This window comes from Gavialis gangeticus, unplaced genomic scaffold (assembly GCF_001723915.1).
Source record: "Gavialis gangeticus isolate Ggan-Ray unplaced genomic scaffold, GavGan_comp1, whole genome shotgun sequence".
Taxonomy (NCBI): domain Eukaryota; kingdom Metazoa; phylum Chordata; order Crocodylia; family Gavialidae; genus Gavialis; species Gavialis gangeticus.
The window spans coordinates 179,724,805-179,741,366 of record NW_017728992.1 but is presented as its reverse complement, the minus strand read 5'-3'; the positions used below and the strand labels follow the sequence as shown (position 1 = coordinate 179,741,366).

At 40.9% G+C, this 16,562-nt stretch overlaps 1 protein-coding gene across 1 annotated transcript in view; it reads right to left on the bottom strand.

Annotated features, from left to right (window-relative positions):
- Positions 1-7,354: 7,354 nt before the first annotated feature.
- MED30 (mediator complex subunit 30) overlaps positions 7,355-16,562 on the bottom strand; it is a 28,715-nt gene continuing 19,507 nt past the window's right edge. The window contains exon 4 of the mRNA XM_019528094.1: positions 7,355-7,710. Within this exon, the coding sequence (XP_019383639.1) occupies positions 7,615-7,710 (96 nt within the window). The 3' untranslated portion in view covers positions 7,355-7,614. The remainder of the gene's footprint in view (positions 7,711-16,562) is intronic.

The window sequence follows — 16,562 nt, the reverse complement described above, 5'->3', positions numbered from 1 at the left end:
ATTTCTCACTTCACAAGAAAGTGCCCAACCAACTGTTTATATGCTATTCTAGTTGGGATTACTCTCCACATCTGCTGAAGCTGCAACACTATGCAGAAGAGTCTTCAAGATTCATTAGGACAGTGGTTTTCAAACCACTGGTGTTTCATGATAGGTCACCAGCAGCGATCCTGGTTTTCCCCGATTAAAAAAAAAAAAAAAAAAGCAAATTCTCTGATAAAACCCCCCAAATCCATTATTAAAGTGAAAGCCTCCCCCCCCTTGGCCCTGCTCATGCCCCTTGACACCCCACCCACAGCCCCTGCTCCCCAGCCCTGCCGGAGGCTATAGATGTAGCTGCCAGGGCTATGGGGCCAGGGCCCCAGGGCCGTAGCCCCCTGCCCCCAACAGAAGGCAGTGGCTGCAGCAGCAGAAGCATGGAGCCAGCTCCCCCCACTGCTGCTGTCTGCTGTGGGCTTGGGCAAGGCTGGGGCTAGCTCCCAGCAGCAGCACACTCCTGGGAGGTAGGGGAGACCCACGACCCCCAGATCTGTGCGGGGGGAGCTGAGGCAGGCTAGGTGTGGCTTCCCTGAAGGGCCGACAGTGCGCCACTCTGGGTTCATGCACTTCCAGCCGGGTGGACACTCCTGCAGGAAGCTGGCTGGGGACTGAGGGAATGGGGAGGTGTTGGGGGAAAGCCCCACATTGAGTGCCCACCCAGCTGGCAGCACACGGACCTCGAGCGGTGCGCTCTCTTGCCAGGCTGGGCTTGTCTGGGGCCAGGGGGTAGGGCTGGCTCCCAGCAGCAGTGCATACTCTCAGGGAGCAGGGGGTGGACCTGCGCCCCCCAGATCTGTGTGGGGCAAGAAGCAGGGCGGGTGCATGCTGTGAGCTCATGGTCCTGGCCCTGCTGCCCTTCTCTGCAGCCTCTGCAGTGCAGCATGTGCAACCTGAAGCAGCAGGGCACAGAGGAGATGCACGCAAAAGCTGCCTGCCACTCTGAGCTCCACACTGCCCTGACCACACTCCTGTGCTGCCCTGGTCTGTGCCACTAGCTGCAATTAGGGGCAGCAGCAAGGGGCACAACCCCATGCGCTGCTGGCTGGGTAGGCACTCCACTGTGGGGGGGGGTCCCCCAACACCACCCCGCTCCCTCAGCCCCTAGTCACACACCAACACCCTACCTCCCACCCGCCCTGCTGGCTCTTCCCCCAGCCCTGGCAGTCACCCCCACCCGCACCTGCCACCCAGGGCCCCCCACAGCCCTGCCGGTGCCCCCCAGTCATGACCCACAACTCCCCAGCCCTGCCAGAGGTGGCCCCAGCCCCCTGCAAGCCCCACTTACCTTACAGGCTCCAGGAATGAAAGTGAACCTGAACCAGCCTTGGGTAACTGAGAGCCTCAGGCTGTGCCCTTTCTGCCTCTCTCCCCACCTCTGGCAGGGCTGGTGGTTTTCCGCCCTTTTTTGCAATTAGCCCTTGCAGGCTGGAACTCTGCCCGCCTTAGAGCTCTTTGCAAAACCGGGAAATCTGCAGGTTTCTCTGCTAAAAAGGAAAGTCATTTTTTCTCTGACAAAAATGGGAAATCTGTGGTTTTCTTTGTTTTTCCGTGGGAAATGGAAAACCCAGATCTCTGGACATCAGGTGTTCTGCAAAGAGATTGGGGATAATAGTGGAGGGGGGCCAAAAGGCAGTGTGTTGCCATTGCTGGACTAGGTTGCTTGACTCTAGATCAGTCTTCAGGAAAGTATGTGGATGATTAAGTAATGATAGGTTCACTTTGAAGGAAGTTTGAAAACCACTGCATTAGAGCCTAGAAAGAGCACAACTATATCCTAGTGATCAGGGCACTCAGCTGGGAGGGAATCATAGGCTCCAATCTCCGCTCTCAGAACTATTTTTGTATTTTATCCAATTACGGTTTAATGCAAAATACAGGCACAATTCTGATATGAAAACACCAAAATAATTATATTAGTAGTCTTCTGGTGGAATTTGCTAACACTTATGTTCAGCGCTGCTTCACTAACTAGCAGATAAAATGTTAAATCTCACCATATGCAGATGCACAGTAACTCGTAAAAGGTCAGTGCCATGATGCTACTGGAAAAATATTCTCCTCAAATCTGCCTTTTACTGTTGCTCTTGATAAAATTCTATATTTCTTCACAGATTTGACAGTTCAGTGAATTGTGCAGACTGCTCTTACTGTCATTCACTCTAAGTCAAGGTGCACTGTTTTGGCCCAATACCTGACAAAGTTTGTTTTGACAGTATTTACTCTGATGATTTACAACTCTGTCACTTCCTACACTCTGCATTGTAGCACTGTTGTGCTCTCACTTCTGGTGGTGAATTTAAGTATTACTTTTCCTTGGTCTTAAATGAAATATTGGAACCTAATCCTTGGCCACCACCGGCCAACCTATAAAGTATGCTGAATATTATTACCACTTGACATCTGCAATATATAAACTTTTACTCCTACTTCAGTTTTTTTGTACTTTGTTCACCTACAATTCAAAACCAGCCAACCAACCAACAAGTTTTAAGGAAAAATTAACAAAAATAGAGATACCATGTGCATGTATCAGATGAATAAATGGACCTTAGTCTCCACTACTATGCATCTTCTCTGGTCATTCACACTCGTACAAAAGGGAACATCAAGTGTTACAAAATAAGAATTACATACTCACTGATGGTACTGTTTTATATCTATTGTATCCTCCCCCCTTCTTTCTTCTGGCAAAGATGCAACTAAATTTAAAGTCCCCCCATACATGCACACACAAGAACCAGAAAAGGATAGCTACTGCAACACCTTTAAAATAAATGAACACCCAACCCACCCACTACCAGCTACCTGCAGCTCCTTTTCTAAAGCTCTGAAGAAAAAAAAAAAAAACCTTATCTAATGTTGACCTTTCCTACAGCAGGTAAAGTCAACATTATCTTGACAAAATAGTACAAGCCTGGAATTTCAACAGCAACTCACCCTAATTCACTCAAATTGAACAACAGTATTGGTTTATCCATACTGAGACTCAGTAAGACATGGATGCCATTGCTCTCTTTGTTACTGCCTTATGTGACTTCAGGCAAATCTCTGCCTACCTGCGCCTTGGTTTTTCCATCTATTGTGCATTAACAGGTGCATCACAAACAGCTCCAGGGAGGTGATACTTCCCCTCTATGTGGTGAGGCCACAGCTGGAGTACTGCATCCAGTTTTGGGCGTTGCACTTCAAGAGGGATATGGATAACCTTGAGAGGATCCAGAGGAGGACCACTCGTATGCTCAGGGGCCTGCAGGTAAGGCCCTACAAGGAGAGATTAAGGGACCTGAATCTCTTCAGCCTCCACAAGAGAAGGCTAAGAGGTGATCTTGTGGCCATCTACAAATTCATCGGGGGGACAGCAAGGGATAGGAGACGCTCTGTTTACCAGGGCACCCCTTGGAGTAACTAGAAATAATGGCAACAAACTGATGGAGAGCAGATTTAGGTTGGACATCAGGAAGAACTTATTTACGGTAAGGGTTGCCAGAATCTGTAGTGGGCTTCCAAGGGAGGCGGTGCTCTCCCCTACCTTGGGGGTCTTTAAGAGGAGACTGGACAAGCACCTGGTTGGGGTCATCTGACCCCAGTGCTCTTTCTTACCTCGGGCAGGGGGTTGGACTCGATGATCTACTGAGGTCCCTTCTGACCCTAGTATCTATGAATCTATAAAAATGGAGATAATGATAATGACCTTGTTTATAAAGAGTGCTTTGAGGTACACTGATGAAGAGAGCTACATATATCATCATCACATAATCATTATTACCTATTACATATCCAGCATGACTCCTTCACTTGAATTAAAAATCTACGAGTATAAACTTGTGAGTCGAGAAACAAAACCGAATTCAAACATCTGCTAATCTCTATAGTTCAAACACCAGAGGAGGAATGGAATCAGTCATGTTGTACCTAACCTTAAAAAAACCCCAAACAAACCAAAAAACAGTGTACTCATGTTTTATGTACTATCCAATATGCACGTTATACTTAACAGCATAATACTATGCCAGTCCCATGTTTTACCTATTGCTTACATTAATCAATATGCAAATAACTGATGTTTGATATAAGTACATAAAATGCCTAAATGCATAATGCCTTTCAACCCCACTATCTACTTTGTAACCATTCTGTTTAAAGACATAATAACTGGTGCCAAAAATAGTGAAGAGAAAGTAACTGTCAAAGGCCTATTATTATGAGCCCTGAAACTGAAAGGAGCTATGTAATTTCAGGGTTGCTATTTGGATTAGCTCCCCTAATTCCTAAGGCTTCTAACAGCAGCTATGGAACTGTCTGGCACCTATGATTTTCAGGATTGCTAATTCCACAGAAGTGACAATTTTATGCACTTAATAAGCAATGCGTACCTTAAGTTCAAGCAAGGGCACATTTCAGGTAGCCATTGTCTTAGTTCTAAAACTACACACTTAAACAGAGCACACTCTATTGGGGTGACCATAAGAATTATGTAATGGTGAGTCTTTTCTATGGGCCCACGTAAGTTTGATGAAACAGTTATTAAGGAGCTAATAAATGCTGTATTAAAATAAAACATTAGAATTTCCACTAATGAAAAATGTTGCATTTCTAATCCATTAAGAACACTATGGAGTATAACAGAGCAGTGGATAAATAAAACTAATCTGAACTGTCAAAAGGTTTCCAAGCTCAGTCACAGAGACCATTAAGGAAACTAAGTATACATTATATAAAATACTGGATTAGGAAGTGACAGTGATGAAGTAGGAATATACAGCCAATTTTCAAAATGACTGTTTTCAAATTTTTCAAAAATTTCAGTATCAACTGAAAAATGCCCTAAAGATCTGTGTGGGAGCAATACTATTTAACACACACATTGATCTGGAAAAAGAGGTGTACAGGTAGGTTGCAAAACCTGTGAATAAAAGAAAACTATTCAGAAGAGTCTCCATGGTAGAGGGAACTGAGAAAAATTCCAGAGAGATTTGAAGTTACACAAACGGCAGCTCAAACGGAGATTAAATTGATGACTAATGCCAGGTAATAGACTATTGATATGTACTGTTTCTAAATAAATTGCAGCATAAAAACATGAAGAACATAATGAAAAGTTTGCTTGATGCACAATAGGTAAAAGGAAGAAACAAAATACCCACAAATTAAAAAACATCTGAATTATTATATCATTAAACAACAGTACATAGTTAGCTGAAACACTGCATTAAATTTTGATCTCAGGAAAAAAAAAAGGTTTCAGAGGAATGGATAAAAAAAAAAGAGATGACTGTGACGGCCAGAATTAAAGAAATTAATAAGCAAAAAATGTGCGCTTCTTGGAGGCATTTGGAATTTTTGTCCAATATAAAAGCTTGTAAGTTTGTAACCCACAAATGTAACTTGTAACAGTTCACGAACAAAGACAAAGCTATGACTAGCTGACTTAACGGTTTTTGCTCAGAGTTCAGCCTTGATAATAAAAACTGGATTCAACCTTGTGGCATACCCAGCACATTCCAGGAAAGCACGTCTCAAAAAAGCAGTCAGAGAGATCTAAAGGGGTTGGATTTAGGTGGAGTAAATGTTAATTTCAAACCTGAAGATGCTGCATTGCAATTTGCTTATTGGATAAACCCAAGTTTGGGTAGTAACGTTTTATGGTAATTTTTAACACCTTTTAATCCCATAGGGCAACAGCTATAGGGCAAGATTGTGAGTGGCTCTAAAGCCAACAGATTAGCATAAGACTAGGCACAAAAAGCACGTGCGTCAAGTAACCAGAAGGAAGGAGGGAACAGGAAGGAGAGAACAGGACAGCAATTACTTCCCAAGCGCAGACCCAGACTCCTGGTGTGAGTGAGGATCAGATGCTGATCAAGGGACCTTCCCCGGTAATCCCTCCAACTGCATCAATCGGGGATGCCTGACTTCGCTGGAATCACCTGGCGCGCACCTTGCATTGAGGAACTATTGATAAGTTGCCAACCCATGCCTGTCTATTTGTTGTTTTAAACAGCCCAGTGGCCGATACCCTCACAGTGCCCAGCTGGCCTGCGACAGATTAATTTATTTATCTGTTGTTATTGTTTACTGTTAGCTCTTTAATACTGCATTATCTGCTTATTGCATTTATCTGTTAACTGTTGGGTGTGTAAACTATAATAAATTTGCCATTGCTTCACTCCCAACTCTGCCTCCTCAATCCTGAACCAAACAGCCCAGTGGCTGATACAGTTGCAGCACCCAGTCAGCCTGCAACTCAATTAACACACTCACAGTGCCCAGCTGGCCTGTGACACATGACTCAAAACCTCCACACGGGAAAGACTAAACTGGACCAGTCCTATACTTTTCGGAGACAAGGTAAAGGCATAATAATGAATGCAACAGAGAAGATAAACTGGACAATCAAAGTTGTCCCTCCTCATAATACTTGATCACGTGTGACATCCAATTAAACTGAAAGTCACTATACTTTAAACAAATTACAAAATAATATTTTCTTTTAGTCTCAGCACATAATTAACATGTAAAACTCAATGGTGCAAAACACTAAGGACAAGACCATAGCAAAATTCCAGGAAAAAATATGCATGAGGTACAGATAAACATACATTTTAGCTCCTTAAAAAAGGAGGGGGAGCTGCTGTTCAAAACAGGTGTCAGTTGCTATGACCCAACTTAAGTCTGAAAGATCCTCTAGTGCTACAAGTTAGCTACATCACCTAATTTTGACTCTGAATAAAGGATTTAAGTTGGTTTGCCTTTACTACACTTTTATAGGCTACAGAGAGTCATACAGACATAACAGTTGCACTGAAACAGCTCGTGAAAAGTATCCTCTGTCTGTATCTGCAGCGAAAATATGCATAATTATACTAGAGAGGATACTAATCAGGAGGCAAATAGATCTTTAGGGCTGAGGATTTAAAAACCCTCACTTAATGATAATAGTTAGGAAGGAACCTATGGTCCTATATTCCAAAACTGCTGCTTTTTGCACCTTATTCTGAACCATGTAGTAAATATCCTCTGTCAAAGCAAGGATACAGCACTAGATGAACAAATCATTTGATCTGGCACAGGAATTCTTGCATTCCTATAATGGATTTATTTTAATCTCTGTGAGATTCAATCACTACTTATTTCAGGCCTCCGCTTAAATCTCCTTACTATCACTCCCCTTTGCATAAATGATTTTCACCATGGATTGATAAATGCATCAAAAATAATAAACAGATTTCATTTGTTTTAACAGAGACATTTACTGCAAAATGCAGCATAAAGCCTTCAATCTTTAAAAACGTAATTGACTCAGAAGATCAAGTACAATATTACAACTTGTTATTAAGATATTTATTCTGCATACAAATTTTAAGATGATTCTTTTAAACAAATACATATACCACATAAATACCACAGAAGAAGCCACACATGAACATTAAAGATTTTCTTCTAACAACACTAGGATAAAGGGGGAGAGGGGGAAAATGAATGACTTCTTAGAAAAAAAGAAATTAAATATTTTCAAACAGAGAAAGAAAGGCAATTTTCATAATTAGAAAAAAAATACTTAGTGTGCATCACAGTTCAGTTCCTCATTGCCAACATGGCATTTATATCCCAAATGAGATTCCGTAATTGATCCATAATTTGTTTCAGCTGCTGATTCTTCTGTTTCAGTTTCTGTGAAAAGAACAAGTTTATCAAGAGTTGTTTGTGATCAAAATGCAGATTATGCAGCTGGAATATCAATAAAAAAGTTAGACTATAGAGTGACAGACAAATCTATTAGGAATATAGGGAAGAGACTGGGCCACAAAGTCCAGTCACCTCTTTAAGGAAAGAACCATTATGCAATTCCTAAATTAAATTGAAATTCATTTTAAAAGCATTTAGGTGTGACTGGTTTTTACCCATTCTTGTGATAACACTGTCACAGAATCATACACTAATACAGCTGGAAGGGGGTCATCCAGTCCATTCCCCTTGCTTAAGGACAGAATCATCTCTGAAAGCCATCCCAGCTAAGCATTTATCTAACTGTTCTTGACAACTTCCAAGGATGGAGATTCCACAACCTCTCTGGATAGCTTGCTCTAATGTTTACCCACCCTTATAATGAGGAAGTTCTTCCTAATATCCAACCTAAATTTTTCTTGCTGAAATTTAAGACCATGAATCCATGTTCTGTTCCCAGTGGTTACAGAAAACAAACAAACAAACAAGGAGTCCAATCACCACTGTTTGCATAACCAACCATCAGGTATTTGGAGACTATTATCGGACTTCTCTTCCACAAACTAAGTAATGCCAGTTCATTTAGTCTGTCCTCATAGATCATATCTCCCAGGGCTCTGATCATTGCTGCTGCTCTCTGCTGGACTCTTTCCAGCCTGCCCATGAAGTGTGGGACCCAAACCTTGACACAGTACTCCAGGTGAGGCTTCAATGTATCAAACAGAGCAGAAGAATCACTTTCTATGATTTGCAAGTAACATTACTATTACTACAGCTCACCATGCTGTTTTTTTTGCAGAAAGAACATACTCATGGATCATATTCAGTTTAAAGTCCACTATAACCCCCAGGTGCTTTTCTGCAGTATTGCAGACTATCCAGGCATTCCCCAGTCTCTGTATGGACATGCACCTGATCTATCCCAAGTGCAGGACTTTGCATTTGTCCTTACTGAATTTCATTCAGATAAGTTTGAACCATGTCTCCAATTTACCAACAGTACCCTGAACCCTAATCCTAATCTTCAACCTAACTCCAACTCCACCCAGTTTGGCATCATCTGCAACTTCGCTAAGTATGCATTTAACCCATCTTCAAATAATTAGTAATGATACTAAATAGTTCTGAGAAGAGACCCCTGGGAAGTTCCACTCAATACCTCTTCCCAAGGAGACTTTGAGCCACTGATGGCAACTCTTTGGGCATGACCTAGTCGCTTTGCAGTATTTTGATCTAGACTATATTTCCTTAACTTACTAATGGGAATGCCTTCCATCTGAAATAGTTCACCCTTCCTATGATTTTCCATAGATCAGGTGGCAGCAAGCATGTACTAAGGGCAGACCACCCCTTGTAACTCAGCTGTCTCTACGGGTAGCCACCGTCCTCCAGCCACATGTGCTACATGTGGACAGCTGCTGTTGTGGCTTGGTCCTGTATCTTCTGCTCACTGTCACCACCCAGAAGCATAGTGAGGAAGGATTTGGAGAAGCTAATTCAGTGGCAATGGTGGTCGGAGGTTGCAGCTGCAAGGGCTGCAGTAGGGGGAGGGGAGGAGGAGAGAGAGCAGTACCCTCCACATGGCTGGCTGGAACAGCAATCAGATCAGCCAGCTGTTAGTAAAACATGGGCCACCTTAGCCACAAGCTGGGGATCAGTCAACTATTCCAAAAACACAGGCTGGATCAGACCTTCAGTTGCTGACCACTGCTCTAGATGTATTTATACACTGAAATCATATCCCTTCTCAGCCTTACTTTTGTTAGGCCTTGGCAAAACCAGCCAAATTCTTTTATTTTCCCCACATGATAGGTTTTCCAATCACTGACCATCCAAGTCACCCTGTTACAGCACCTGTTACAGTTCAAATTCATTTCTTTAAACATGGGCTAACAGAATTGTATACTATATTCTACATGAGGCCTCCCCAGGGCTTCATACAATAGTTCAGGCACACAATACCTGATTGTATCCAAACTATGAAAAATACAATTTCTTGATCTGCATTAGGAGAGGCATTTACCTTCTGTGTGGCCAAAACACAATGTGACTCGCTTATCCTGTGATCAGCTAGTGAACCCAGGTCTTTCTCCATTTATTCTCCTACTGGTACAAATACCACCAATGTTCTCAGCAATGTCAATAGATGTGCTCTAAAACATTTTTTCAAAACACTGGAAGGACTAAGAGTTAAAGAGGGCTGTAGGGATACTGTTTCTTTCTATAGCTATCATTTGTTCTGAACCCTTGCTTTTAGAACAGGACAGACAATAACACCTCCTTTAACAGAGTGCTTGTGACAAAAGAACAAGCTAGCAAAGCCTTTACAACAGCAACCTTCTGCAGGAAGAAGAAAATACATAATCTGAATCAATCCATGGATTCAGGAACAGGTAAATTTATGAGACCACACTTCGTAGGAACTTGGTGCTCAGAAAAATGATAGATTAATGGCAATAGTTTGAACCGGGTATAATGTGCAGGAGAGAGCCATTCAGGCTTTCGCTGTACCTCTGCCAGAGTATCTTAACCTTGATTCACAATTGAGATCCAGGCTTGCAGACAGATGCTCCTTATCATGCTAAGTTCTGTCAAACTGTGCATTTAGTTTGGTGAAGTACACAAATACTCTAGGGCTTAGGAAGAAACTAACAAGCTCATTTTCACTTGTGTTCACAACCAAGATTTAAAACTGGGTCTTGATAGATGAAAGGATAATGCCACCACTCTCACTGATAATACATGTACCCTGTCTAATTTACTCATTCTTCCTGCTCAAATTGAACAGAGCCATCAACAACTGTTTTGTGTATTATGAACAAAAAATATGCGCCATTCATTTCATTTGATGAAAAGCCTTTTACAGATGGAGATCCAGTTATTTTTTTTTTTTTAAATCAGGGAAGGCCAGAATTCTAAATGAGATCAAAGAAAAAGCCCAAAGGAAGATCTATGACAATAAAATGATGACAAACTCTTGAACTATTTCAGAGTTTTTGACTGAGGTTGTTACTTTGCATTGTATTAACTGCAGTATACCATAATTAAAAGGATAACTCAGATCACTTGTTTTTAATCAAATTGACAGGAAAAAACTGTTCAGATTAATTAGTAAACCTGTATATGCTTAAAGCTGTTTCCTAAATTTAGATGTAGATCCTATAATAATATTTTATTGGATTCTCTTTGGGATGGAAGCAGTTGTGGTTTATGGTGACTACAGATCTGTGCTCTATAAGGTGAGCCCTAAATACAGGATTTTTGTGGTGATGAGTTGAAATGTATGGGGGAGAAAACAGATTTGGCATATGCCTCCTAGCTTGACATAAGGCTTGTGACTGCTGGCCATTAAGGCTAAGCCTAACAATAAAACAATACAGTAACCAACACTGGGGTACCATTTTAGATACACCAGCCGGTCTACTGAAGAAAACCAGCTGGAGAAAAAGAAGGATGCACATTTTAGGCTTGTAACAGCAGTCTTTTTAAACAAAAAGAGTAAGAGGCTCAGGTTTATACAGGGAGAATGGTACTTGGAGAAAAGGGAGTTTTGCTGAAAGGGAAGACAGACTAGGGAACTGGAAACTGAAACCAGGCTGGGTCACAAGGGCTTTTGGCTTGCTAAAAGAACGTAAGTATGGTAGCTCTTCTGTAACTCAACAGGGAAATCCATCTAACTTCCCATCTGCAAAAGTGTCACATCAGTTTAACTGCAAAAGGTAGTTGCTTATTCTTATGTTTTTCTAAAGTTTGTTCTACATGCTAAACAAACTTACATTTGTTGCATGCATTTAGCTCATCACTGGATAGCACGGGTGATCAATTCCTCAAGGAGAGACAAAGACAAGCACATGCAAAAAGGTGTTCAACTGGAACCATCTGGCAGTAGATGGCTGCACAGATGACATGTACCCAGACATCTCCCTTCGAGTGGCAAAACTGCAAAGTTCCATTCATGAGAGGTAAGGACATGAAGCCTAACACCTGGGAGCATGCCCTTTGAAGACTCCAAAGGAGACAGAGGTACAAAAAGCTCCTTTATCGTGACATTCCTAAACAGCTTGCATTTGCCTATATCAAGACTGCATTCTGGAGAAAGCAAAAGTTAAAGAAATAGAACTTTGGATGAAAACCACTGAGTTTAGTCTATGCTTTGTCACCAACTCACTCTGTGACCTCTGACATGTCACTTATACCTCACAGCCCTCATTTGGAAAATTGGGATAATCACACTTCTTTATTTGCCAGGGGAGCTGTATGCTTCGCTGATGCTTGCATGATGCTTTGAAGATATAAACTGTTATCTTAATAAACTTGAACTTTAGATAAGCAGTTAACGGTGCTTATGTAAACTGTAAATAGAAAAGACGATTAAGCTATGCTACTCGAAATGGAAAAACACATTTTGATTGCATCTGTTCCTTGCATTTCCTTTCATTCCTAAATATACTGTAACAAACATCTATGTTGGTATAAGCACATGTACCTTAACTGGAATATTCCATATTGGAGGTACTTCAGGAGTGACTCACATTCTGTGAATCAATTCCTTTAACTGCAGATGCAAATGTTAAGTAGTTGTAAATGACGTAATCTTTGATATATCCTATGTAAGGCATCCTTCATAGCAGTTGCTTTTGTTTGCAGAGTGCTTATTGGCAAAGATGGGAAGCAAGCAATTTTAGTTAAATTCAATGGCACTTTAATTTCATATCTGAATGCCCCCTCTCCTCCACGTTTCATTAATTTGATTCATCTATTCTATTTTCTCAGAGACAGAAAAGAGATATTTAAAACAAAATACAATCTTAAGGATGTTATAATGACAAAAAAGGCATGGGAGGCAGTGGGCAAATTTTTCACTAGGTGGAACAAGGGGTCCTTTCACTATGTGAAATGCAAAATGATCTTTATCAGAGAATGGTCTACTCCATAAGCTACTACATGCGACGCGGAACTGGCAGCCTTAGCGGATATAAAGACTAAATAGATGCACCAAGAATCAATCTCTCTTTCAAATTCTGGTCCCTCAAGTAAGGGTAACATAGTCTTCTCAGGAAACTGCTGAGTCTTCAAAACAGTATCTGTGGCAGTATCTGATATTCTTTCTTCAAGACTATCTTGAAATTTCTTGCTTTGTCCTACAAAAGTTGGCCTGCTTAAGCTCAGCATCACTTGTCAAAGTAAAAGTGCCTGAAACACAGATGCAATACATACTTTTCTGTGGTTCAGCTTTTACCAGAGGTACATGACTCTGATATGTTTTTGTATGTTTCAGGAAATTTCACTTCCTCCTCACTAAATTTTCCCTTCTTTTGTCAGTTAAATAAAGAGGGGAGGAAAAAAAAAGGCCATATCAAATTCAAGACAGCCTCTGTCTTTAATGAACTTTTCAAGATGAACATTGCCTCTTGTGCACAGATTCAGCAAGTTAAAAATCGGAGCAATTTTGATGGATGCTGTGCTCACTAACTTTTGGCCTAGAGACTTCCACCAGAGCTATATAAGCAGACTCCCTCCTACCATCAACACTCCCAATCAATACCTTTTACATATTACTATGCTATTATTAATTACTAGCTGTTAGTCAAGGATTTATCCTATTATAAGGGTGTGGTTTGCATGTCAACTTCTGTCCACCCATGAAAGGTAGGAAGATAGGCAGCATGGAGATTGTGTTTGTTTCATCTGTCACCCACAAATTAGATCCACACTATGAATTTCTGTTTTATAGATGAGTCTTTTTCTTATAAAGAATTTGAGTCTCTTACTACAAACATAATAAACCACCATTTATATTTGTGTCAAGTTGCATTGCCACAAACAAACAGGGCTTGTGGATATTTCTGAGTTTAGTAAGCATGCACAACAGCACAGAATGCATGAATGTCAGGACATTTACTGTGGTTACCTGAATAAAACATGACCCTGACTGTAAGATGACCCCCCGCAAATAATTAGATTATATACATAGAAAATTTATAAATGTATTATAATTTTCCATGCAAGGAACCCAATTATTAGAGGATCACCTTAAATTCTCTCTGTCTACTACTGCAATTGGTGGGGGGGATGTGTTGAGTGGGGCAGTAACGGGGCAGGCAGCTTGCTCCCTGCTGCCTGCCCCATCCACTTATCCCCCCCACCTTTGTGCTCAGCCCCACCCACAGCCTCAGGTTGCCCCAATTCCTGCTTCCCATCCTCCCCTTCACTTCTGCCAGCTGCAGCCTGAGGTCCCTGCTCCCCTTCTTCTCACCCCACCCTTGACCTGCTCCACACCCCATTAGATGGGGGGAAACCTTGTCTTCTAAATCGAGTAAATATGGGACTTGTACAATCTCCCACCAAATGTACAAATGTTCTACAGTTCTGCAAATCAGGCTCCAGAATCTTGAATTGGGTGCCCAGAAGATGTGGAGAATTGCACTGAATTATTTTTAAAATAAGAACACTGTATCTCCAGAAGTTTCCAGCCTGGTTACCTACCTACCATCTAGCTTTTAGAGCAAGCAAACAAAGGACCTACAGCCTCTTTCAGTACACAATACAGATTCACCTCCTGAGCAGTGACCAATTGCTCAGGATGATGCAAGTGTTTTGTTGAAAAAATAGTAAGTGATCATATGATTGATTAATGGCTGCATATTATGTGCTTGCCCGAATTAAGGTTTCTGGGGCATTGCTTAACTTCCGAGTGCTTAATTTTGCAGCCTTTATATTTTTCTAAAAAAAAAGCACAAACTGAAAAACAAGTTCAATCCTATGGAACCATAGCAAGCTCCACTGGCACCATTTTCCGGGCTAAAACCTTTAGTTCCAGAGCACAGGTTTATATCACCTGAGCTAACAAAAACTGATAGGAGTAGATTATCTTCCTCTGAGGAGGTCTGGTTTGCAATATGGAGTCGACATACTGAAACCAATTTGTACCAGAAGTAGTCTAGATTAGTGAATCTCAACCAGGGTGCCATGAGATCCTTTCAAAGGTGCCATGGGGTGCCACACAAACATTAGCACTGCTACAAATGCAAACATTATTCATAAGCTAAACTGAGAGACTTCAAATAGGAATTCACGGTGTTAAAAACATTCTGACCTGCTGTGGTCGCTCTCAGTTCTTCGCAACAGAACAACTGCTCTATTATTTTTCCATAGTCAAAAAAAAAATGAGTGCAGACTAAGAGCTAGCTAGCTAGCATTTCCCAAAGAGGTGGCTGGAGTCTAAAGCGGTTGAAAACCACTGATCTAGATGCTCTACACAGCTCCAGAATGCTTAAAGTTAGCCTCACTGAGAAGGGTCACAGGTAAATAATTCTTCCTCTGTTGTTAGGATGCTCCCTAATTTCTGCCCAGGCTTTGAGCAAAAAAAGGGAGAAAAAACTGTTTTACAGATAAAGGAAAATTTCACGTGGGTTCGCAAAGAACAATTTTGAAGGCCACGGTGAAAAAGCATAAATCCCTAAACTACTTTGAGAAAATTCGAGCCGAGATCTGCACCAAGGAAACGAGTTCACAGAAGGAACATTTGATTACAAATAACTAACATTTTAAGGAAATAAATACTCTCTCCGGTATATTTGGATTTTTGTTAACATCTTAAGAAAATTGCCGATGAAGCAAGAGAAGCAGTCAAGCACTATAAAAGCATGACTCAAGGGTGATGAAAATCAGTTCTCTCAGGGATAGGCAAGAGGAAGCTAATCCAGGATTTCATCTGTAACCTGTCTTGACAAAAGCTGCCATGTTAAATTGTGTAGTTTTGTTTTGGTTTGTTTTCACCCCCTTCTATAAGCAACAATTTTTAAACCTGCCTTGCAACTTTTCGCAAAAGAGAAGGCCAGAAACGTCCAACTGGGATACCTATATGTATTTTCCAACATTTCCCCCCCAAGAATATGTTAAGAAACAAGTAAAGTTTTTCTTTTTAACTGCTTGGATAGCAAACCACACTTGTATTATCTTAAAAAAATTAGAGCCACATAACCTCCATCTCTAATTACCAGTAGCAGAGAACACTGTTGACAATACTTCAACAGATTGAAAATACCAAAGTTAGGAAACAGTGTAAATTTTAGTCTTAAATTAATGTAGAAAATGTTACAAAACCAAGGGCTCAAGACCAGTATGACATCTTGAAAACTATCTATGAATGAACACTATATACCCAACTGAAAGTCCATAATTCAGGCAATACACTTTCTAGAAGCTCAAAAGTTATCAGTTGCTATAAATTACATTGAGGATATTATTGCAAAACACAATTATGGCTCAATAAAACTTACTGAATTCTCAGTGTAAAGACTACACTGATTCTGGAATACCAAATTAGAAAAACAAAAGTTCTAAAGTTGAGACAAGATGTCTCATTCATAGCTCTGAAAAGGCTATATATGTCAACAAAATTTTGAGGGGCTCTCATACATGTAGGCAAGCTCAGGAAACCAAAGCAATTCATGTTGAGCAATGAGAAAGATAAGTTATGCATTATTGTATTAAGCATATCAGCAAACTTATTATGAAGGCTATTTACAATATCTGCTTGTGGGGAAAGTACCCTTTTCATTTTTTAAGCCTCAAATTATTTCTTTAAATCTACAGGTGTTAAATATCCCGCTGGCCAGTATTATCCTGTTGGCCAAGACAGGAATATATTACCTATTAAATGCCTTGTACATGGGTCTGCATTTCAAACTAATGAATGGTTAGATCTTAGGTAAGACAGAATCACAAGAACCTATAAAAAAAAAGAGGAAAAAACTGAAGAGAGCGCGAGCACAGCACCACCTCACTTGGAAGCT